The 26,623-nt window shown below is 43.9% G+C and overlaps 2 protein-coding genes across 3 annotated transcripts in view; one reads left to right on the forward strand and one right to left on the reverse strand.

The window, feature by feature from the left end:
* Positions 1–11,251, forward strand: part of LOC139748824 (probable G-protein coupled receptor AH9.1) — a 28,411-nt gene extending 17,160 nt beyond the window's left edge. The window contains 1 exon segment of the mRNA XM_071662248.1: positions 10,999–11,251. Within this exon segment, the coding sequence (XP_071518349.1) occupies positions 10,999–11,226 (228 nt within the window). The 3' untranslated portion in view covers positions 11,227–11,251.
* Positions 1–26,623, reverse strand: part of LOC139748840 (uncharacterized) — a 349,230-nt gene that overhangs the window by 168,752 nt on the left and 153,855 nt on the right. The window lies entirely within an intron of this gene.

The raw sequence follows: 26,623 nt of genomic DNA on the forward strand, positions 1-26,623 counted from the left end.
AAGCAAAAATGGGTGTATTTGAAGGAATAGTGGTTCCAACAATGTTGTATGGTTGCGAGGCGAGGGCTATGGATAGAGTTGTGCGCAGGAGGGTGGATGTGCTGGAAATGAGATGTTTGAGGACAATATGTGGTGTGAGGTGGTTTGATCGAGTAAGTAACGTAAAGGTAAGAGAGATGTGTGGAAATTAAAAGAGCTTGGTTGAGAGAGCAGAAGAGGGTGTTTTGAAATGGTTTGGGCACATGGAGAGAATGAGTGAGGAAAGATTGACCAAGAGGATAAATGTGTCAGAGGTGGAGGGAACGAGGAGAAGTGGGAGACCAAATTGGAGGTGGAAAGATGGAGTGAAAAAGATTTTGTGTGATCGGAGCCTGAACATGCAGGAGGGTGAAAGGCTTGCAAGGAATAGAGTGAATTGGAACGATATGGTATACCGGGGTCGACGTGCTGTCAATGGATTGAACCAGGGCATGTGAAGCGTCTGGGGTAAACCATGGAAAGTTGTGTGGGGCCTGGATGTGGAAAGGGAGCTGTGGTTTCGGTGCATTATTACATGACAGCTAGAGACTGTGTGTGAATGAATGGGGCCTTTGGTGTCTTTTCCTAGCGCTACTTCGCACACATAAAGGGGGAGGGGGTTGTTATTCCATGTGTGGCGAGGTAGCGATGGGAACAAATAAAGGCAGACAGTATGAATTATGTACATGTGTATATATGTATATGTCAGTGTGTGTATATATATATGTGTACATTGAGAGGTATAGGTATGTATATTTGCGTGTGCGGACGTGTATGTATATACATGTGTATGTGGACAGGTTGGGCCATTCTTTCGTCTGTTTCCCTGCGCTACCTCGTTAACGCAGGAGACAGCGACAAAGCAAAATAATAAAGTAATAATAATATATATATATATATTTTTTTTTTTTTTTTGCTTTGTCGCTGTCTCCTGCGTTTGCGAGGTAGCGCAAGGAAACAGACGAAAGAAATGGCCCAACCCACCCCCATACACATGTATATACATACGTCCACACACGCAAATAAACACACCTACACAGCTTTCCATGGTTTACCCCAGACGCTTCAAATGCCCTGATTCAATCCACTGACAGCACGCCAACCCCGGTATACCACATCGATCCAATTCACTCTATTCCTTGCCCTCCTTTCACCCTCCTGCATGTTCAGGCCCCGATCACACAAAATCTTTTTCACTCCATCTTTCCACCTCCAATGTGATCGCCCACTTCTCGTTCCTTCCACCTCCGACACATATATCCTCTTGGTCAATCTTTCCTCACTCATTCTCTCCATGTGCCCAAACCATTTCAAAACACCCTCTTCTGCTCTCTACACCACGCTCTTTTTATTTCCACACATCTCTCTTACCCTTACGTTACTTACTCGATCAAACCACCTCACACCACACATTGTCCTCAAACATCTCATTTCCAGCACATCCATCCTCCTGTGCACAAATCTATCTATAGCCCACGCCTCGCAACCATACAACATTGTTGGAACCACTATTCCTTCAAATACACCCATTTTTGCTTTCCGAGATAATGTTCTCGACTTCCACACATTCTTCAAGGCTCCCAGAATTTTCGCCCCCTCCCCCACCCTATGATCCACTTCCGCTTCCATGGTTCCATCCGCTGCCAGATCCACTCCCAGATATCTAAAACACTTTACTTCCGCCAGTTTTTCTCCATTCAAACTTACCTCCCAATTGACTTGACCCTCAACCCTACTGTACCTAATAACCTGCTCTTATTCACATTTACTCTTAACTTTCTTCTTTCACACACTTTACCAAACTCAGTCACCAGCTTCTGCAGTTTCTCACATGAATCAGCCACCAGCGCTGTATCATCAGCGAACATCAACTGACTCACTTCCCAAGCTCTCTCATCCCCAACAGACTTCATACTTGCCCCTCTTTCCAAAACTCTTGCATTCACCTCCCTAACAACCCCATCCATAAACATATTAAACAACCATGGAGACATCACACACCCCTACCGCAAACCTACATTCACTGAGAACCAATCACTTTCCTCTCTTCCTACACGTACATATGCCTTACATCCTCGATAAAAACTTTTCACTGCTTCTAACAACTTGCCTCCCACACCATATATTCTTAATACCTTCCACAGAGCATCTCTATCAACTCCAGATCCATAAATGCTACATACAAATCCATTTGCTTTTCTAAGTATTTCTCACATACATTCTTCAAAGGAAACACCTGATCCACACATGCTCTACCACTTTTGAAACCACACTGCTCTTCCCCAATCTGGTGCTCTGTACATGACTTCACCCTCTCAATCAATACCCTCCCATAAAATTTACCAGGAATACTCAACAAACTTATACCTCTTTAATTTGAGCACTCAGTCGTATCCCCTTTGCCTTTGTACAATGGCACTATTCACGCATTCCGCCAATCCTCAGGCAACTCACCATGAGTCATACATACATTAAATAACCTTACCAACCAGTCAATAATACAGTCACCCCCTTTTTTAATAAATTCCACTGCAATACCATCCAAACCTGCTGCCTTGCCGGCTTTCATCTTCCGCAAAGCTTTTACTACCTCTTCTCTGTTTACCAAATCATTTTCCCTAACCCTCTCACTTTGCACACCACCTCGACCAAAACACCCTATATCTGCCACTCTATCATCAAACACATTCAACAAACATTCAAAATACTCACTCCATCTCCTTCTCATATCACCACTACTTGTTGTCACCTCCCGATTTGCGCCCTTCACTGAAGTTCCCATTTGCTCCCTTGTCTTACGCACTTTATTTACCTCCTTCCAGAACATCTTTTTATTCTACCTAAAATTTAATGACACTCTCTCACCCCAACTCTCATTTGCCCTCTTTTTCACCTCTTGCACCTTTCTCTTGCCCTCCTGTCTCTTTCTTTTATACATCTCCCACTCAATTGCATTTTTTCCCTGCAAAAATCGTCCAAATGCCTCTCTCTTCTCTTTCACTAATAATCTTACTTCTTCATCCCACCACTCACCACCCTTTCTAATCAACCCACCTCCCACTCTTCTCATGCCACAAGCATATTTTGCGCAATCCATCACTGATTCCCTAAGTACATCCCATTCCCCACCCCCACCCCCCCCACCCCCACCCCCCCCACTCCCCTTACTTCCATTGTTCTCACCTTTTTCCATTCTGTACTCAGTCTCTCCTGGTACTTCCTTTAAAAAGTCTCCTTCCCAAGCTCATTTGCTCTCACCACCCTCTTCACCCCAACATATATATATATATATATATATATATATATATATAAATATATATATATATATATATATATATATATATATATATATATATATATATATATATATATATATATATATATATATATATATATATATATATATATATATATATATATATATATATATATATATATATATATATATATATATATATATTTATATATATATATATATTTTTTTTTTTATTATACTTTGTCGCTGTCTCCCGCGTTTGCGAGGTAGCGCAAGGAAACAGACGAAAGAAATGGCACAACCCCCCCCCCATACACATGTATATACATACGTCCACACACGCAAATATACATACCTACACAGCTTTCCATGGTTTACCCCAGACGCTTCACATGCCTTGCTTCAATCCACTGACAGCACGTCAACCCCGGTATACCACATCGCTCCAATTCTCTCTATTCCTTGCCCTCCTTTCACCCTCCTGCATGTTCAGGCCCCGATCACACAAAATCTTTTTCACTCCATCTTTCCACCTCCAATTTGGTCTCCCTCTTCTCCTTGTTCCCTCCACCTCCGACACATATATCCTCTTGGTCAATCTTTCCTCACTCATCCTCTCCATGTGCCCAAACCACTTCAAAACACCCTCTTCTGCTCTCTCTACCACGCTCTTTTTATTTCCACATATCTCTCTTACCCTTACGTTACTCACTCGATCAAACCACCTCACACCACACATTGTCCTCAAACATCTCATTTCCAGCACATCCATCCTCCTGCGCACAACTCTATCCATAGCCCACGCCTCGCAACCATACAACATTGTTGGAACCACTATTCCTTCAAACATACCCATTTTTGCTTTCCGAGATAATGTTCTCGACTTCCACACATTCTTCAAGGCCCCCAGAAGTTTCGCCCCCTCCCCCACCCTATGATCCACTTCTGCTTCCATGGTTCCATCCGCAGCCAGATCCACTCCCAGATATCTAAAACACTTCACTTCCTCCAGTTTTTCTCCATTCAAACTCAACTCCCAATTGACTTGACCCTCAACCCTAATGTACCTAATAACCTTGCTCTTATTCACATTTACTCTGAACTTTCTTCTTCCACACACTTTTCCAAACTCAGTCACCAGCTTCTGCAGTTTCTCACATGAATCAGCCACCAGCGCTGTATCATCAGCGGACAACAACTGACTCACTTCCCAGGCTCTCTCATCCCCAACAGACTTCATACTTGCCCCTCTTTCCAAAACTCTTGCATTTACCTCCCTAACAACCCCATCCATAAACAAATTAAACAACCATGGAGACATCACACACCCCTGCCGCAAACCTACATTCACTGAGAACCAATCACTTTCCTCTCTTCCTACACGTACACATGCCTTACATCCTCGATAAAAACTTTTCACTGCTTCTAACAACTTTCCTCCCACACCATATATTCTTAATACCTTCCAGAGAGCATCTCTCTCTCTCTCTCTCTCTCTCTCTCTCTCTCTATATATATATATATATATATATATATATATATATATATATATATATATATATATATATATATATATATATATATATATATATATATATATATATATATATATATATATATATATATATCAATATATATATATTTTTTTGTCTTTTTTTTTTTTTTGCTTTGTCGCTGTCTCCCGCGTTTGCGAGGTAGCGCATGGAAACAGACGAAAGAAATGGCCCAACCCCCCCCATACACATGCATATACATACGTCCACACACGCAAATATACATACCTACACAGCTTTCCATGGTTTACCCCAGACGCTTCACATGCCTTGATTCAATCCACTGACAGCACGTCAACCCCGGTATACCACATCGCTCCAATTCACTCAATTCCTTGCCCTCCTTTCACCCTCCTGCATGTTCAGGCCCCGATCACACAAAATCTTTTTCACTCCATCTTTCTACCTCCAATTTGGTCTCCCTCTTCTCCTCGTTCCTCCACCTCCGACACATATATCCTCTTGGTCAATCTTTCCTCACTCATTCTCTCCATGTGCCCAAACCACTTCAAAACACCCTCTTCTGCTCTCTCAACCACGCTCTTTTTATTTCCACACATCTCTCTTACCCTTACGTTACTCACTCGATCAAACCACCTCACACCACACATTGTCCTCAAACATCTCATTTCCAGCACATCCATCCTCCTGCGCACAACTCTATCCATAGCCCACGCCTCGCAACCATACAACATTTTTGGAACCACTATTCCTTCAAACATACCCATTTTTGCTTTCCGAGATAATGTTCTCGACTTCCACACATTCTTCAAGGCCCCCAGAAGTTTCGCCCCCTCCCCCACCCTATGATCCACTTCCGCTTCCATGGTTCCATCCGCTGCCAGATCCACTCCCAGATATCTAAAACACTTCACTTCCTCCAGTTTTTCTCCATTCAAACTCACCTCCCAATTGACTTGACCCTCAACCCTACTGTACCTAATAACCTTGCTCTTATTCACATTTACTCTTAACTTTCTTCTTCCACACACTACCAAACTCAGTCACCAGCTTCTGCAGTTTCTCACATGAATCAGCCACCAGCGCTGTATCATCAGCGAACAACAACTGACTCACTTCCCAAGCTCTCTCATCCCCAACAGACTTCATACTTGCCCCTCTTTCCAAAACTCTTGCATTTACCTCCCTAACAACCCCATCCATAAACAAATTAAACAACCATGGAGACATCACACACCCCTGCCGCAAACCTACATTCACTGAGAACCAATCACTTTCCTCTCTTCCTACACGTACACATGCCTTACATCCTCGATAAAAACTTTTCACTGCTTCTAACAACTTTCCTCCCACACCATATATTCTTAATACCTTCCACAGAGCATCTCTATCAACTCTATCATATGCCTTCTCCAGATCCATAAATGCTACATACAAATCCATTTGCTTTTCTAAGTATTTCTCACATACATTCTTCATAGCAAACACCTGATCCACACATCCTCTACCACTTCTGAAACCACACTGCTCTTCCCCAATCTGATGCTCTGTACATGCCTTCACCCTCTCAATCAATACCCTCCCATATAATTTACCAGGAATACTCAACAAACTTATATCTCTTTAATTTGAGCACTCACTCTTATCCCCTTTGCCTTTGTACAATGGCACTATGCACGCATTCCGCCAATCCTCAGGCACCTCACCATGAGTCATACATACATTAAATAACCTTACCAACCCCTCAACAATACAGTCACCCCCTTTTTTAATAAATTCCACTGAAATACCATCCAAACCTGCTGCCTTGCCGGCTTTCATCTTCCGCAAAGCTTTCACTACCTCTTCTCTGTTTACCAAATCATTTTCCCAAACCCTCTCACTTTGCACACCACCTCGACCAAAACACCCTATATCTGCCACTCTATCATCAAACACATTCAACAAACCTTCAAAATACTCACTCCATCTCCTTCTCACATCACCACTAATTGTTATCACCTCCCGATTTGCGCCCTTCACTGAAGTTCCCATTTGCTCCCTTGTCTTACGCACTTTATTTACCTCCTTCCAGAATATCTTTTTATTCTCGCTAAAATTTAATGATACTCTCTCACCCCAACTCTCATTTGCCCTTTTTTTCACCTCTTGCACCTTTCTCTTGACCTCCTGTCTCTTTCTTTTATACATCTCCCACTCAATTGCATTTTTTCCCTGCAAAAATCGTCCAAATGCCTCTCTCTTCTCTTTCACTAATACTCTTACTTCTTCATCCCACCACTCACTACACTTTCTAATGAACCTACCTCCCACTCTTCTCATGCCACAAGCATCTTTTGCGCAATCCATCACTGATTCCCTAAATACATCCCATTCCTCCTTCACTCCCCTTACTTCCATTGTTCTTACCTTTTTCCATTCCGTACTCAGTCTCTCCTGGTACTTCCTCACACAGGTCTCCTTCCCAAGCTCACTTACTCTCACCACCCTCTTCACCCCAACATTCACTCTTCTTTTCTGAAAACCCATACAAATCTTCACCTTAGCCTCCACAAGATAATGATCAGACATCCCTCCAGTTGCACCTCTCAGCACATTAACATCCAAAAGTCTCTCTTTCGCACGCCTGTCAATTAACACGTAATCCAATAACGCTCTCTGGCCATCTCTCCTACTTACATAAGTATAATTATGTATATCTCGCTTTTTAAACCAGGTATTACCAATCATCACTCCTTTTTCAGCACATAAATCTACAAGCTCTTCACCATTTCCATTTACAACACTGAACACCCCATGTATACCAATTATTCCCTCAACTGCCACATTACTCACCTTTGCATTCAAATCACCCATCACTATAACCCGGTCTCGTGCATCAAAACCACTAACACACTCATTCAGCTGCTCCCAAAACACTTGCCTCTCATGATCTTTCTTCTCATGCCCGGGTGCATATGCACCAATAATCACCCACCTCTCTCCATCAACTTTCAGTTTTACCCATATTAATCGAGAATTTACTTTCTTACATTCTATCACATACTCCCACAACTCCTGTTTCAGGAGTGTTGCTACTCCTTCCCTTGCTCTTGTCCTCTCACTAACCCCTGACTTTACTCCCCAGACATTCCCAAACCACTCTTCCCCTTTACCCTTGAGCTTCGTTTCACTCAGAGCCAAAACATCCAGGTTCCTTTCCTCAAACATACTACCTATCTCTCCTTTTTTCACATCTTGGTTACATCCACACACATTTAGGCACCCCACTCTGAGCCTTCGAGGAGGATGAGCACTCCCCGCGTGACTCCTTCTTCTGTTTCCCATTTTAGAAAGTTAATACAAGGAGGGGAGGATTTCTGGCCCCCCGCTCCCGTCCCCTCTAGTCGCTTTCTACGACACGCGAGGAATACGTGGGAAGTATTCTTTCACCCCTATCCCCAGGGATAATATACATATATATATACTTATACACATACACACACATACACATACATACGCACATATACACACACACACACATACATATATATACATATGAAAAATGTAAGAAACAATTTATATATATATATATATATATATATATATATATATATATATATATATATATATATATATATATATATATATATATATATATATATATATATATATATATATATATATATATATATATATTGATAAACATCAATCTTCCCTGACTCTATCAGTACATAATAAGACTGAAAACATGAAGTCATATTCAATGAGGCTGCATCACCATCAGTGGATGAAAACGGGTACAGCAAGATATATATATATATATATATATATATATATATATATATATATATATATATATATATATATATATATATATATATTTTCTTTTCTTTCTTTCATACTATCGCCATTTCCCGCATAAGCGAGGTAGCGTTAAGAACAGAGGACTGGGCTCCTTGAGGGAATATCCTCACCTGGCCCCCTTCTCTGTTCCTTCTTTTGGAAATTAAAAAAAAAAATATATATATATATATATATATATATATATATATATAAGTTGTTAGAAGCAGTGAAAAGTTTTTATCGAGGATGTAAGGCATGTGTACGTGTAGGAAGAGAGGAAAGTGATTGGTTCTCAGTGAATGTAGGTTTGCGGCAGGGGTGTGTGATGTCTCCATGGTTGTTTAATTTGTTTATGGATGGGGTTGTTAGGGAGGTAAATGCAAGAGTTTTGGAAAGAGGGGCAAGTATGAAGTCTGTTGGGGATGAGAGAGCTTGGGAAGTGAGTCAGTTGTTGTTCGCTGATGATACAGCGCTGGTGGCTGATTCATGTGAGAAACTGCAGAAGCTGGTGACTGAGTTTGGTAAAGTGTGTGGAAGAAGAAAGTTAAGAGTAAATGTGAATAAGAGCAAGGTTATTAGGTACAGTAGGGTTGAGGGTCAAGTCAATTGGGAGGTGAGTTTGAATGGAGAAAAACTGGAGGAAGTGAAGTGTTTTAGATATTTGGGAGTGGATCTGGCAGCGGATGGAACCATGGAAGCGGAAGTGGATCATAGGGTGGGGGAGGGGGCGAAAATTCTGGGGGCCTTGAAGAATGTGTGGAAGTCGAGAACATTATCTCGGAAAGCAAAAATGGGTATGTTTGAAGGAATAGTGGTTCCAACAATGTTGTATGGTTGCGAGGCGTGGGCTATGGATAGAGTTGTGCGCAGGAGGATGGATGTGCTGGAAATGAGATGTTTGAGGACAATGTGTGGTGTGAGGCGGTTTGATCGAGTGAGTAACGTAAGGGTAAGAGAGATGTGTGGAAATAAAAAGAGCGTGGTTGAAAGAGCAGAAGAGGGTGTTTTGAAGTGGTTTGGGCACATGGAGAGAATGAGTGAGGAAAGATTGACCAAGAGGATATATGTGTCGGAGGTGGAGGGAACGAGGAGAAGAGGGAGACCAAATTGGAGGTGGAAAGATGGAGTGAAAAAGATTTTGTGTGATCGGGGCCTGAACATGCAGGAGGGTGAAAGGAGGGCAAGGAATAGAGTGAATTGGAGCGATGTGGTATACCGGGGTTGACGTGCTGTCAGTGGATTGAATCAAGGCATGTGAAGCGTTTGGGTAAACCATGGAAAGCTGTGTAGGTATGTATATTTGCGTGTGTGGACGTATGTATATACATGTGTATGGGGGGGGGGGGGCATTTCTTTCGTCTGTTTCCTTGCGCTACCTCGCAAACGCGGGAGACAGCGACAAAGTATAATAAAATAAATAAATATATATATATATATATATATATATATATATATATATATATATATATATATATATATATATATATTATCCCTGGGGATAGGGGAGAAAGAATACTTCCCACGTATTCCCTGCGTGTCGTAGAAGGCGACTAAAAGGGGAGGGAGCGGGGGGCTGGAAATCCTCCCCTCTCACTTTTTTTTTTAATTTTCCTAAAGAGGGAACAGAGAAGGGGCCCAGGTGAGGATATTCCCTCAAGGGCCCAGTCCTCTGTTCTCAACGCTACCTCGCTAATGCGGGAAATGGCGAATAGTATGAAAGAAGAAATAAATATATATATATATATATATATAAATATATATATATATATATATATATATATATATATATATATATATACACACAGTGATGGGATGAAGAAGTAAGGTTATTAGTGAAAGTGAAGACAGAGGCATTCGGAGGATTTTTGCAGGAAATAGTGCAAATGAGTGGGAGATGTATAAAAGAAAGAGGCAGGAGGTCAACAGAAAGGTGCAAGAGGTGAAAAAGAGGGCAAATGAGAGTTGGGGTGAGAGAGTATCATGAAATTTTAGGGACAATAAAAACATGCTTTGGAAGGGGATAGATAAAGTGCCTAAGACGAGAGAACAAATAGGATCATCGGTGAAGTGGGCTAATGGGGAGGTAATAACAAGTAATGGTGATATGAGAAGGAGATGGAGTGAGTATTTTCAAGTTTTGTTGAATGTGTTTGATGATAGAGTGGCACACAAGACAAACAGTATTCATAACACAGGAGAACGAGTGAGTCAGAGCCATGTATGTACAGTGCAGAAAGTCACTGAAAATCACCAATGCTACCTTACTCTGGTGGAGAGTTAGTTATGCTTTACACTAAGTGAGTTATCAGACTCTTAGTTAGGCAGATCAGTGTTCCAGGCAGATCAGATATCTTTCCGTATAATGACCCAGTGATCATATTGCAGGTTTTCCGAGCTGTGGCTAACTGTCTGGAGCTACTAGGATTCTCACTGAATTTTGTGTTGTACTTCATCTTCATGCCTGACGTACGGCGGGTCCTGAAGGAGGCGCTCACGGCTCTGGGGAGCATGGCCCGCCACCTGGTCCTCCAGGCCCAGACCTCAGGTGGATGTTCACACCTCCTCTCTGATGATGATGGCACCAGCAAAGACACAGAGCTGGTGCAGATGTAGTACACAAAGCTGGTGCAGGTGTAGGACACAGAGGTTGTGCAATGTAGGACACAGAGCTGGTGCAGGTGTAGGACACACAGCTGGTGCATGGGTAGTATTTAGATCTGGTGTAGGTGTAGGATACAGAGCTGGTGCAGGTGAAGGACAAGAGCTGGTGCAGGTGTAGGACATAAATCTGGTGCAAGTGGAGGACAGAGATTAAGTGCAGGTGTAGTACACAAAGCTGATGCAGGTGTAGAACACAGCTGGTGCAGGTGTAGTACACAGCTGATACAGGTGAAGGACGCAGAGCTAGTGCAGATGTAGGACTTAGAGCTGGTGCAAGTGGAGGACACATAGCTGGTGCAGGTGTAGAACAGAGCTGGTGCAGGTGTAGGACACAACTTGTACAGTGTAGGACAGAGAGCTAATGCAGGTGTAGTACACAGGGCTGGTGCATGTGTAGCACACAGCTATTGCAGTGTAGGACACAGAGCTGGTGCAGGTGTAGGACACACACCAGGCGCATGGGTAGTACACAGATCTGGTGCAGGTGTAGGATACAGACTTGGTGCACATGTAGGACACACAGATATGGTGCAAGTGAAGGACAAGAGCTGCTGCAGGTGTAGGACACAGAGCTGGTGCAGGTGTAGGACATAGAGCTGGTGCAGGTGTAGGACAGAGAGTTGGTGCAGGTTTAGTGCACATAGCTGGTGCAGGTGTAGGACACAGAGGTTGTGCAATGTAGGACACAGAGCTGGTGCAGGTGTAGGACACACAGCTGGTGCATGGGTAGTATTTAGATCTGGTGTAGGTGTAGGATACAGAGCTGGTGCACATGTAGGACACACAGATATGGTGCAAGTGAAGGAAACAGAGCTGTTGCAGGTGTAGGACTCAGAGCTGGTGCAGTGTAGGACAGAGAACTGGCGCAGGTGTAGAACACAGTCCTGCAGCAGGTGTAGGATACAGAGCTGATGTAGGTGTAGGACACAGACCTGGTGAAGGTGGAGGACACAGTCCTGCTGCAGGTGTAGGACAGAGAGCTGGTGCAGGTGTAGGACACAGAGCTCGTGCAGGTGTAGAACATAGAGCTGATGCAGGTGTAGAACACAGCTGGTGCACATGCAGGGCATAGAACAGTTACAGGTGTAGGAGAAAGAGATGGTGCATGTGTAGGACATAGAGCTGGCTCAGGTGTAAGACACAGAGCTGATGCAGGGGTCGTACACAGAGCTGGTGCAGGTGTAGGACATAGAGCTGGTGCAGGTGTAGGACACAGAGCTGGTGTAATATAGGTCACAGAGCTGGTGCAGGTGTAGTACACATAGCTGGTGCAGGTGCAGGGCACAGAGCTGGTGCAGATGTAAGAAATAGAGGTGGTGCAGGTGTAGGGCACTGAGCTGGTGCATGTGTAGGACTCAGAGCTAGTGCCGGTGGAGGACACACAGCTGGAGCAGTGTATGACACAGACCGAGTGCAGGTGTAGAACACAGAGCTGGGGCAGTGTAGGACACAGAGTAGTGCAGGTGTAGGACATAGAGCTGGTGCTGGTGTAGGACACAGACCTGGTGAAGGTGTAGGACACAGTCCTGCTGCAGGTGTAGGATACAGAGCCGGTGCAGGCGTAGGACATAGTGCTGGTGCAGGTGTAGGACACAGAACTGGTGCAGGTGTAGGACAGAGAGCTGGTGCAGGTGTAGGATATAGAATTGGTGCAGGTGTAGTACAAAGAGCATGTGTAGGACACAGAGCTATGCAGGGATCGTACACAGAGCTGGTACTTGTGTAGGACATAGAGCTGGTGCAGGTGTAGCACACAGAGCTGGTGCAGGTGTAGGACACAGAGCTGGTGCAGTTTATGACATAGGGCTGGGGCAGGTGTAAAACACAGAGCTGATGCAGTGTAGGACACAGAGGTGGTGCAGGTGTAGGATACAGAGCTGGTGCTCGTGTAGGACACAGAGCTGGTGCACGTGTAGGACTTGGAGCTGGTACATGTGTAGGACAGAGAGTTGGTGCGGGTGTAGGACAGAGAACTGATGCAGGTGTAGGACATAGAATTGGTGCAGGTGTAGTACACAGAACTGGTGCAGGTGTAGGACACAGAGCTGGAGAAGAGGTACTACACAGAGCTGGTGTAGTTGTATTACACAGAGCTGGTGTAGTGTAGGACACAGAGCTGGCGCAGGTGTAGGACATAGAGTTGGTGCAAGTTTAAGACATAGAGCTGGTGTATGTAAAGACACAGACCTGATGCAGGTGTAGGACAGAGAGCTGGTGCAGGTGTAATACATAGAGCTGGTGCAGGGCTAGTGCAGAAAGCTGGTACAGGTGCAGGACACAGAGCTGGTGCAGTGTATGACACAGACATAGTGCAGGTATAGAACACAGAGCTGGTGCAGTGTAGGACACAGAGCTGGTGCATGAGTAGGACATAGAGCTGATGCAGGTGTAGGGCACAGACCTGGTGAAGGTGTAGGACACTGTCCTGCTGCAGATGTAGGACACAGAGCTGTTGCAGGCGTAGGACATAGTGCTGGTGCAGGTGTAGGACACAGAGCTGTTGCAGGTGTAGTACACAGAGATGATGTACGTGCAGGACAGAGCTGTTACAGGTGTAAGACATAGAGCTGATGCAGGTGTAAGACATAGAGCTGGTGCAGGTGTAAGACATAGAGCTGGTGCAAGTGTATTACACAGAGCCGGTGCAAGTGTAGGACACAGAGTTGGTGCCGGTGGAGGACACACAGGTGGTGCAGTGTATGACAAAGAGCTGGTGCAGGTGTAGGACACAGAGCTGATGCAGTGTAGGACACAGAGCTCGTGCAGGTGTGGGACACAGAGCTTGTGTTGGTGTAAGACACAGAGCAGGTGCAGGTGTACAACATAGAAGACACACAGCTGGTTCAGTGTATGACACAGACCGAGTGCAGGTGTAGGAGACAGAGCTGATGCAGTGCAGGACACAGAGCTGGTGCAGGTGTAGGACATAGAGCTTGTGCAGGTGTACGACATAGAGCTGGTGCAGGTGTAGGGCATAGAGCTGGTGCAGGTTTAGGACAGAAAGCTGATGCAGGTGTATGACACAAAATTTGGTGCAGGTGTAGTACACAGAGCTGGTGCAGGTGTAGGAGACAGAACTGGCGCAGGTGTAGGATACAGCTGGTACAGCTTTAGTACACAGAGCTGGTGTAAGTGTAGGACACAGCTGATGCCGGTGTAAGGCACACAGCTGGTGCAGGTGTAGGACATAGAGCTGAGACATGTGTAAGACAGAGCTGGTGCAGGTTTAGGACATAGAGCTGGTGCAGGTGTAGTACACAGAGCTGTTGCAGGTGTAGTACACAGAGCTACTGCAGGTGTAGTACACGGAGCTGATGCAGGCGTAGGACATCGAGCTGGTGCAGGTGTAGTACACAGAGCTGTTGCAGGTGCAGGACACAGAGCTGGTGCAGGTGCAGGACACAGAGCTGGTGCAGGTGTAGTACACAGATCTGGTGCAGGTGTAGTACACAGAGCTGGTGCAGGTGTAGTACACAGATCTGGTGCAGGTGTAGTACACAGATCTGGTGCAGGTGTAGTACACAGATCTGGTGCAGTTGTAGCAGACTTGACAAGTTGCTTCACCACCCAGGGATCTTTTGCTCCTGTACAGCAGCCACGTGACACATGATCATTTCACATCAAATGAACTGACGCCTCTTGAACTGAACATAAATGATGAACACCATTACATAAGAACAATGAGATAAACAGTGTCTTATTCTAAATGAAATGGTAATTAGTACTATCTACTGTTCAACGGTACTGGCTCATGCTCAATTGTACAGGCTGATGTTCACTTCCATTGGCTAATGTTCACTAGTACTGCCTGATGTTCACTAGTGCTGCCTGATGTTCACTAGTACTGGCTGAGGTTCAACAGTACTGGCTGAGGTTTACTAGCAATGGCTAATGTTCATAGGTACTGGCTAATGTTCACTAGGACTGGCTAATGTTCACTTGCACTGGCTGAGGTTCACCAGTACTGGCTAATGTTCACTAAAACTGGTTAATGTTCACTTGCGCTATCTAATGTTCACTAAACTAGCTGATGTTCACTAGTACTGGTTGATGTTCACTAGTGCTGGCTAATGCTCACTAGTCCTGATTAATGTTCACTAGTACTGACTACTGTTCGTTTGCACTGGCTGAGGTTCCTTAGTACTAGCAAATGTACACTTGCACTGGCTGAGGTTCACTAGCACTGGCTAATGTTCACTAGTACTGGCAAATGTTTATTAGTGCTGGTTATGTTCACTAGTACTGGCTAATGCTCACTAGTACTGGCAAATGTTCACCTGCACTGGCTGAGGTTCACTAGTACTGGCAAATGTTCACTTGCACAGGTTGAGGTTCAGTAGTACTGGCCAACGTTCACTAGTACTGTCTAATGTTTATTAGTGCTGGTTATGTTCACTAGTACTGGCTAATTTTCGCTAGGACTGGCAAACGTTCCCTAGCAATGGCGAATGTTCACTTGCACTGGCTGATGTTCACTAGTACTGGCAAATGTTCACTAGTACTGGCTAAAGTTCATTAGTACCGGCTAATGTTCAACTGCACTGACTAATGATCACTAGTACTGGCTAATGTTCACTAGTATTCGTTAATGTTCACTAGTACTGACTAATGTTCACTGGTACTGGCTAATGTTCAATAGTACTGGCTAAAGTTCACTTGCACTGGCTGATGTTCACAAGTACTGGCTGATATTCACTGGTACTGGCTAATATTCAACAGTACTGGCTAATATTCACTTGCACTGTATGATGTTCACTAGTACTGGCCAATGTTCACTAGTGCTGGCTAATGTTCACTATCACTGGCTGATGCTTAACGGTATTGGCTAATGTTCACTTTTACCGGTTAATGTTCACTTATACTGGTTAACGGTCACTTCTACTTGCTAATGTTCACTTGTACTGGTTATTATCCACTCTCTGGCTAATGTCCACTAGTACCGGCCAATGTTCACTTGCACTAAATGTTCACTTGTACTGGTTAATGATCACTTGTACTGGCTAAAGTTCACTTTTAATGGCTAATGGTCACATCACTTGCTAATAGTCACTTGTGCTTGGTAATCGTCACTAGTACTGGCTAATGGTCAATTGTTCTTGGCTAATGTTCGATTTTGCTGAAAGATGTTCACTTGTGTTAGCTAATGGTCAATGTACCGACCCATACACAGATGGATGACATGCTAGGCTTTATCACACACACACACACACACACACACACACACACACACACACACACACAGGTGTTTACCATATCCAGTGCGATGTGTAGTGATGATCTGGCCAATGGCCTAGGTGAAGTGTAGTGATGGACTAGTCAGTGGTCTACGTAATGAATGATAAGTGATGCCCTGGTCAGTGACCTGCGTTTAGTGTAGTAATGACCTGGTCAGTGCGCTGGGTGATGTGTAGTGACGACCTGGTCAGTGGTCTGGGTGATGTGTAGCGATGACCTGGTCAGTGACCTGGCTGATGTGTAGTGATGACCTGGGCATTGACCTTGCTGACATGTAGTGACTACCTAGTCAGTGGCCTGGATAAGTGTAGTGATAACCTGGTCAGTGGCCTGGTTTATGTGTACTTATGACCTGGTCAGTGGCCTGGCTATGTAGTGATAACCTGGTATGTAGCTTGGCTGATATGTAGTGATGACATGGTCAGTGGCCTGTGTGATGTGTATGGACGACCTGGTCAGTGGCTTGGGTGATGTGTAGTGGTGACCTGCTCAATGGCATATGTGATGTGTAGTGATTACTTGGTCAGTGGCCTGAGTGATGTGTAGTGATGCCTGGAAAATGGTCTTGGTGGGTGTAGTGATGGCCTGACCAGTGACCTGACTGATGTGCAATGATGACCTGGCTAGTTTCCTGACTGATGTGTACTGATGACCTGGTCAGTGGCCTGGGTGATGTGTTGACGACCTGGTCAGGTCCGGGTGATTTGTAGCGATGACCCGGTCTCTGGCCATGGTGATGACCCAGTAAGTAGCCTAGCTGACGTATTTGGGTGAGTGTAATGATGACCTGATCAGTGACCTGAGTGATGTGTAGTGACGATCTGGTCAGTAGCCTGGGTGACGCGTAGTGATGACCTGGTCACTGTCCTCACTGATGTGTAGCAATGACCTGGTCAATGAACTGGCTGACATGTAATAATGACTCGGTCAGTGGCTTGGGTGAGCGTAGTGATGACCTGGTCAGTGGCTTGGGTGAGTGTAGTGATGACCTGGTCAGTGGCTTGGGTGAGCGTATTGATGACCTGGTCAGTGGCTTGGGTGAGTGTAGTGATGACCTGGTCAGTGGCTTGGGTGAGCGTAGTGATGACCTGGTCAGTGGCTTGGGTGAGTGTAGTGATGACCTGGTCAGTGGCTTGGGTGAGTGTAGTGATGACCTGGTCAGTGGCTTGGGTGAGTGTAGTGATGACCTGGTCAGTGGCTTGGGTGAGTGTAGTGATGACCTGGTCAGTGGCTTGACTGATGTGTAGTGATAACCTGGTCAACGGCCTGGCTGATGTATAATGATGACCGGATCATGGCCTGGTTGATATGTAGTGACGACCTGTTCATTGGACTGGGTGTTGCGCAGTGATGATCTGTTAAGAAGCCTGGCTGATGTGTGATGATGACCTGGTCAGTGACGTGGGTGACTTTCAGTGAGGATCTGGTCAGTGGCCTTGATATTGTGTACTGATGACCTGGTCAGCGGCCTGACTGATGCGAAGTGATGACCTCGTCAGTGGCCTGGCTTACGTGTAGTGATGACCTGGTCAGTGGCCTAGGTGATATGTGGTGATGATCTGGTCAGTGACGGGTGGGTGTAGAGATTTCCTGGTCAATGGCCTCGGTGATGTGTAGTGATGACCAAGTCAGTGTCCTGGGTGATATGTAGTTATGACCTGGTAAGTGGCCTTTGTGTGTGCAGTGATGTCCTGGTCAGTGGCCTGTGTGATGTAGAGTGATGACCTGGTCATTGGCCTTGCTGATGTGCAGTGATGACATGGTTTGTGGCTTGGGTGGGTGTAGTGGTGACCTGGTTAGTGGCCTGGGTGATGTATAGTGAGGATCTGGTCAGCGGCCTGTGTGATGTGCAGTGATGACCTAGTGCGTGGCATGGTTGATGAACAGTGATGACATGGTCAGTGGCCTGAGTGATGTGTGATGTTGACCTGGTCAGTGGCCTGGGTGATGTTTAGTGATGACCTTGTCAATGGTCTGGGAGATATGTAATGATGACCTGATCAATGGCCTAGCTGATTTGTAGTGATGACCTGGTGAGTGGCCTGGGTGTTGTGCAATGGTGACCTGCTCAGTGGCCTGGCTGATGTGCAGTGACGACTTAGTCACTGGCCTGGGTAATGTGTAGTGACGACCTGGTCAGTGGCCCGGGTGATATGTAGTGATGACCAGTTGAGTGGCCTGAGTGTTGTGCAATGGTGACCTGGTCAGTGGCCTGACTGATGCGTAGTGATGACCTGATCAGTGGCCTGGCTGATGTGTAGTGATTACTTGGTTAGAGGCCTGGCTGATGACTTGGTCAGTAGTTGGGTAATTTGTAGTGATGACTTGGTCAGTGGCCTGGGTGATGTGTAGTGATGAAGTAGTCATCTGCCTGGGTGATGCGTAGTAATGACCTGGTTAGTGACCCTTGTGATATGTACTGATGACCTGGTCAGTGGACTGGCTGATGTGTAGTGATCAAGTGGTTAGTGGCCTGGGTCATATTTAGCGATGACCTGGTCAGTGGCCTGGGTAATGTTGTGATGCCCTTGTCATTGGCCTGATGATGTGTAGTGATGACCTGGTCAGTCGCCTGGGTTGTGTGGGGATGACTTGGTCATTGGCCAGACTGATGTATAGTGATGAACTAGTCAGAGGCCTTGGTAATGTGAAGTGATGACCTGGTCAGTGGCCTAAATGATGTGTAGTCATGACCTGCTCAGTGGTCTGGGTGATGTGTAGTTGATGACCTGGTCAGTGGCCTGGCTGATGTGTGATGATGACGTGGTCGGTGGTCTGTGTCAAGTCCTCCACTTGTCTTGTACACCTTAATGAAGTGAATAACAAAATTCACTTGAGAAAATGGCATGGACACTGACCTTATACCATGTTCTCTCCTATAATGACGGATACTGACTTTGCAATCATCTTTTTGTTCCATAGTGATCGACATTGACCTTATTAACATCAATTATTATCCTGCGACGATGAATACTGACATTAGTACTCTCTTGCCTCTCCTATAACGTTGGACACTGACCTTTTTACCGTCTTCTTTTTCATATAGTAATGGACACTGACCTTGATACCCTCTTCTCTATTCTGTGACGATGGACACTGACCTTATCACCATCTTCTGCCTCCTATAACGATGGACACTAACCTTATCACCATCTATCTCCTATAACGATGGACACTGATCTTATCACCATCTATCTCCTATAACGATGGACACTGACCTTATCACCATCTATCTCCTATAACGATGGACACTGATCTTATCACCATCTATCTCCTATAACGATGGACACTGACCTTATCACCATCTATCTCCTATAACGATGGACACTGATCTTATCACCATCTATCTCCTATAACGATGGACACTGACCTTATCACCATCTATCTCCTATAACGATGGACACTGACCTTATCACCATCTATCTCCTATAACGATGGACACTGACCTTATCACCATCTATCTCCTATAACGATGGACACTGATCTTATTACCATCTATCTCCTATAACGATGGACACTGATCTTATCACCATCTATCTCCTATAACGATGGACACTGATCTTATCACCATCTATCTCCTATAACGATGGACACTGACCTTATCACCATCTATCTCCTATAACGATGGACACTGATCTTATCACCATCTATCTCCTATAACGATGGACACTGATCTTATCACCATCTATCTCCTATAACGATGGACACTGATCTTATCACCATCTATCTCCTATAACGATGGACACTGATCTTATCACCATCTATCTCCTATAACGATGGACACTGATCTTATCACCATCTATCTCCTATAACGATGGACACTGATCTTATCACCATCTATCTCCTATAACGATGGACACTGATCTTATCACCATCTATCTCCTATAACGATGGACACTGACCTTATCACCATCTTCTGCCTCCTATAACGATGGACACTGATCTTATCACCATCTATCTCCTATAACGATGGACACTGATCTTATCACCATCTATCTCCTATAACGATGGACACTGACCTTATCACCATCTATCTCCTATAACGATGGACACTGATCTTATCACCATCTATCTCCTATAACGATGGACACTGACCTTATCACCATCTTCTGCCTCCTATAACGATGGACACTGATCTTATCACCATCTATCTCCTGTAACGATGGACACTGACCTTATCACCATCTATCTCCTATAACGATGGACACTGACCTTATCACCATCTATCTCCTATAACGATGGACACTGATCTTATCACCATTTATCTCCTATAACGATGGACACTGATCTTATCACCATCTATCTCCTATAACGATGGACACTGATCTTATCACCATCTATCTCCTATAACGATGGACACTGATCTTATCACCATCTATCTCCTATAACGATGGACACTGACCTTATCACCATCTTCTGCCTCCTATAACGATGGACACTGATCTTATCACCATCTATCTCCTATAACGATGGACACTGACCTTATCACCATCTATCTCCTATAACGATGGACACTGACCTTATCACCATCTATCTCCTATAACGATGGACACTGACCTTATCACCATCTATCTCCTATAACGATGGACACTGACCTTATCACCATCTATCTCCTATAACGATGGACACTGACCTTATCACCATCTATCTCCTATAACGATGGACACTGATCTTATCACCATCTATCTCCTATAACGATGGACACTGATCTTATCACCATCTATCTCCTATAACGATGGACACTGATCTTATCACCATCTATCTCCTATAACGATGGACACTGATCTTATCACCATCTATCTCCTATAACGATGGACACTGATCTTATCACCATCTATCTCCTATAACGATGGACACTGATCTTATCACCATCTATCTCCTATAACGATGGACACTGACTTTATTAACTCTCCTCTACTCTGTTCCTCGTCTAATGACCACGTCTGGTCAAGAGGACCTCAACAATCGGCCAATTTTCATTTCATGGAACACACTAAACACAAGCTCCCAGGAAATTGCAGAAAACGAACATCTTTTTACCAAAATATGCGAAAAGTTATTTTTCCGTAGAACAAACTGCATGATAGAATCAATTCATGACAAGCCAGGAAATGCTGAAGACGACTGGTACAGTCCAGCCCACTCACCTGTTACAATCACTAACCTGTTACTCTGAGTAACTCAACAAAGCAACTGGACATAACACGACCATTGCCTCGGGTCACCTAAACTAGGCATTCAACACATTGGCGGAGTATCAACTTCCTTAATTCCAACTAACATCACACTATGATGTCCCATCCTGACATGAAGACCATGATGTCCCAACCTGATATCATACTGATGTCCCAACTTGCCAAGAACACGATAATATCCCAACCTGACATCAGACTATGATGTCCCAATATGAAATGAATGCCATAATCTTCCAACCTGACATCACACATTGATGTCCCAACTTGACAGGAACATTATGTCCCAACCTGACATCATACTATGATGTCCCAACCTGACATCATAGTATGATGTCCCAACGTGACATCATACTATGATGTCCTAACCTGACATGAACACCATAATATCCCAACCTGATATCACGCTGTGCTGTCCCAACCTGATACGAACACCATGATGTCCAACTTGATATCACACCATTATGTCCACACTAGATATGAACATCATAATATCTCAGCCTGACATCACACTATGATGTCCCAACCTGATACGAAAACGATAATATCCCAACCTGTCATCACACTATGATGTCCCATCTGATGTAAATACAATAATGTCCCAAACCGACATCACACTATGATGTCCCAAGTTGACACGAACAACATAATGTTCCAACCTGTCATCACACTATAATCTCGCAACCTGTCATAAACACAATAAAGTCCCAACATCACACTATGATATCCCAACTTGAACACGATAATGTCCCAACCTGACATCAAACTATGATTTCCCAAATTGACATGAACACTATATGTCCCAACCACACATGCGCACCATAAAGTTCCCACCTGATATCACACTATGATGCCCCAACTTGACGTGAACACCGTAATGTCCCAACCTGACATGAAAACCACAATGTCCCAACCTGACATCACACTATGGTGTCTTAACATGAACACCATAATGTCACAATCTGACATCACACTATGACGTCCCAACTTGAAATGAAAACCAAAATGCCCCAACCTGACATCACATAAAGATGTCCCAGCTTAAGACAAACACCATAATATCCTAACATATCACATTTTAATGTTCCAACTTGACATGAACACAAAAATGTCCCAACCTGATATGAACACCATAATGTCCCAACCTGACATCATACTATTATGTCCCAACCTGATATTAACACCATAATGTCCCAACCGGATATGAACACCATGATATCCCATCCTGACATCATACTATGATGTCCCAGCCTGACATAAACACCATAATGTCCCAACCTGACATGAACACCATAATGTCTCATCCTGATATGAACACCATAATATCCCAACGTGACATCACAATATGATGTCCCAGCTTGATATGAACAAAATAATGTTCCAACTTGACATTAAACTATGATGTCCCAACTTGACATGAACACCATAGTGTCCTAACTTAACATCACACTATGATGTCCCAACTTGACATAAACACCATAACGCTCCAACCTGATATCGCACTATAATGTCCCAACTTGACATGAACACTATAATGTTCCAACCTGACATCACACTATGATGTCCCAGCTTAACATGAACACCATAATGTTCCAACCTGACATCACACTATAATCTCCTAACTTGACATGAATACCATGTTCCAACTTAACATGATACTGTGATGTCCCAACTTTATATGAACACCATAATGTCCCAACCTGACATCACACTAGAACGTGCCATCATCATATGAACACCATAGTGTCCCAACCTGACATCACACTAGAACGTACCATCCTCATATGAACACCATAATGTACCAGCCTAATATATCACATATGATGTCCCAACTTGACGCGAACATCATAATGTCCCAACTTGACATGAAACTATAATGTCCCAAATTAACATGAACATGAATAAGGTTCCAAAATCACACCATAATGTCCCAACTTGATATGAACACCATAATGTCTCAACTTGACATGAGCACCATAGTGTTCCAACATATCACACCAAGATGTCCCAACTTGACACGAACACCATAATGTCCCAACCTGATACGAACACCATAATGTCCCAACCTGATACGAACACCATAATGTCCCAACCTGACATAAACTATGATGTCCAAACCTGTCATAACGCCATAATGTCCCAATCTGACATCACACAATGATGTTCCAACTTAGTATGAACACCATAATGTTCCAACCTGACTTGACACTATAATGTCCCAACTTGAAATGAACACCATAATATCCCACCTAACTTTACACTATGATGTCTCAACTTGACATGAACACCACAATGTCCCAACCTCACATCACACTACAATGTCCAGACCTGATATGAACACCATAATGTCCAAAGCTGACATCATACTATGATGTCCCAACCTATGAAACACCATAATTTTCCAACCCGGCATCACATTATGATATCCCAACTTGACATGAACACCATAATGTCCCAGCTTAACATCATACTATGTCGTCCCAATTTGATGTGAACACCATAATGTCCCAACCTGACATCATACCATGATATTGCAGCATGACATCATACTATGATGTCCCAACCTGACATGAACACCATAATGTCCCAACCTGACATGAATACCATAATGTTCCAACCTGACAACACTATAATCTCCCAACTTCAGATGAACACCATAATGTCAAACTTCACATCACACCATGATATCCCAAACTGACATCAAGCTATGATGTCTCAACTTGACATGAACAACATAATGTCCCAACCTGAAATCACATTACAATGTCCCAATCTGACATCACACTATGATGACCCATCCGGACATAAAAGCCATACTGTTCCAAACTGACATGCTATTATGATGCCCCAAATTGACATGAACACCATAATGTCCCAACTTGACATGAACACCATAATGTCCCAACTTGACATGAGCACCATAATGTCCAACTTGACATCATACTATGACGTCCCAACTTAACGTGAATACCACAATGTCCCAAGCTGATATCACACTATGATATAACAACCTGACATCACACTATGATGTCCCAAACTGACATGAACACCATGATGTCCAAAACCTGACCACACATAATCTTCCATCTTGACATGAACACTATAATACCTCAATTTCACACCACCCTATATCACATGACATCAAACTATGATGTCCCAACTTGACATGAACCCATAATGTCCCAACAAGCTATCACACTACAATGTCCCAACTTGACTTGAACAACACCATTTCCCTACCTGAAATCGCACTATGATGTCTCATCCTGACATGAACACCGTAATGTTCCAACTTTTTATCACATTATGATGTCCCAACTTGACATGAACACCATAATGTCCCAACTTGACATCACACTATGAAGACCCAACTTGAAACTCCATAATATCCCACCCTGACATCTCGCTATGATGTCCCAACCTGATATCACACTATGATGTCCCAACTTGACAGGAACTCCATAATGTCCAAGCCTGACTTCATACTATAGTGTCCCAACTTGGCGTGAACACCATAATGTCCCAACTTGGCATGAACACCATAATGTCCCAACCTGAAATCACACTATGATGTCCCAATTTGAACACCATAATGTCCCAACCTGACAAGAACACCATAATGTCCCAACATGACATCACACTATAATATCCCAACTTGACTTAAACACTATGATGTCCCAACCTGACATCAAACTATAATGTCCCAACTTGACGTGAGCACCCTATTGAGCCATCCTGACGTTACACTAAGATATCCAACCAGACATGAACACAATAGGGTCCCAACCTGACATCACACTATGATGTCCGATCCTGATATGAACACCAAAATGTCCAAACCTGACATCATACAATGATGTCCCAACCTAACATAAACACCATAACGTCCCAACTTCTCATTACACTATGATATCCCAACTTGATATGAACACAATAATAACCCAACCTGCCATCACACTATGATGTCCCAACTTGAAATGAACACCTTGATATCTCAACCTGACATTAATACCATTATGATCCCAACCTGATATCACACCATAATACCTAAAATTGACATGAACACCAGCATATCCCAACTTGACGTGAACACCATAATGTCCCAACCTGACATCACACTATGATGTACCAACTTGACATGAACACCATAGTGCCCCAACCTGACATCACACTATAATATCTCGACTTGAGCACCTTAATAACTCAGCCTGACATTACACTATGATGTACAACTTGACATGAACACCATAATGTCCCAACCTGACATCACACTATGATGTACCAACTTGACATGAACACCATAATGTCCCAATCTGACATCACACTATAATACCCCAACCTGACATGAACAACAGAATGTCCCAACATCACACTATAATGACCAAACCTGACATGAACACCATAATGTCCCAACCTGACATCACACTATGATGTACCAACTTGACATGAACACCATAATGTCCCAACCTGACATCGCACTACAATATCTCAACTTGACATGAACACCTTAACATCCCAGCCTGACATTAAACTATAATGTCCCGTCCTGACATCGCACTATGATGTCCCATCCTGACATGAACACCATAATGTACCAACCTGACATCACACTATGAAGTTCCCACCAGACATAACACTATGATGTCTCCACTTCCCATGAACACCATAATGTGCCAACCTGATATCACAGTATGATGTCCCAACTTGAAATGAACACCATAATGACCCAACCTGACATCACACTATGATGTCTCAACCTGACATCACACTACGATGTTCGAACTTGACATCATACAATCATGTCCCAACTTGACATAAGCAACATAACGTCCTAACCAGGCATCACACAATGATGTCACAGCCTGACATCACACTATGATGTTCCCACTTGACTTGAACACCAAAATGTCCCAACCTGACAT

Source organism: Panulirus ornatus, chromosome 1 (genome assembly GCF_036320965.1).
Source record: "Panulirus ornatus isolate Po-2019 chromosome 1, ASM3632096v1, whole genome shotgun sequence".
Classification (NCBI taxonomy): domain Eukaryota; kingdom Metazoa; phylum Arthropoda; class Malacostraca; order Decapoda; family Palinuridae; genus Panulirus; species Panulirus ornatus.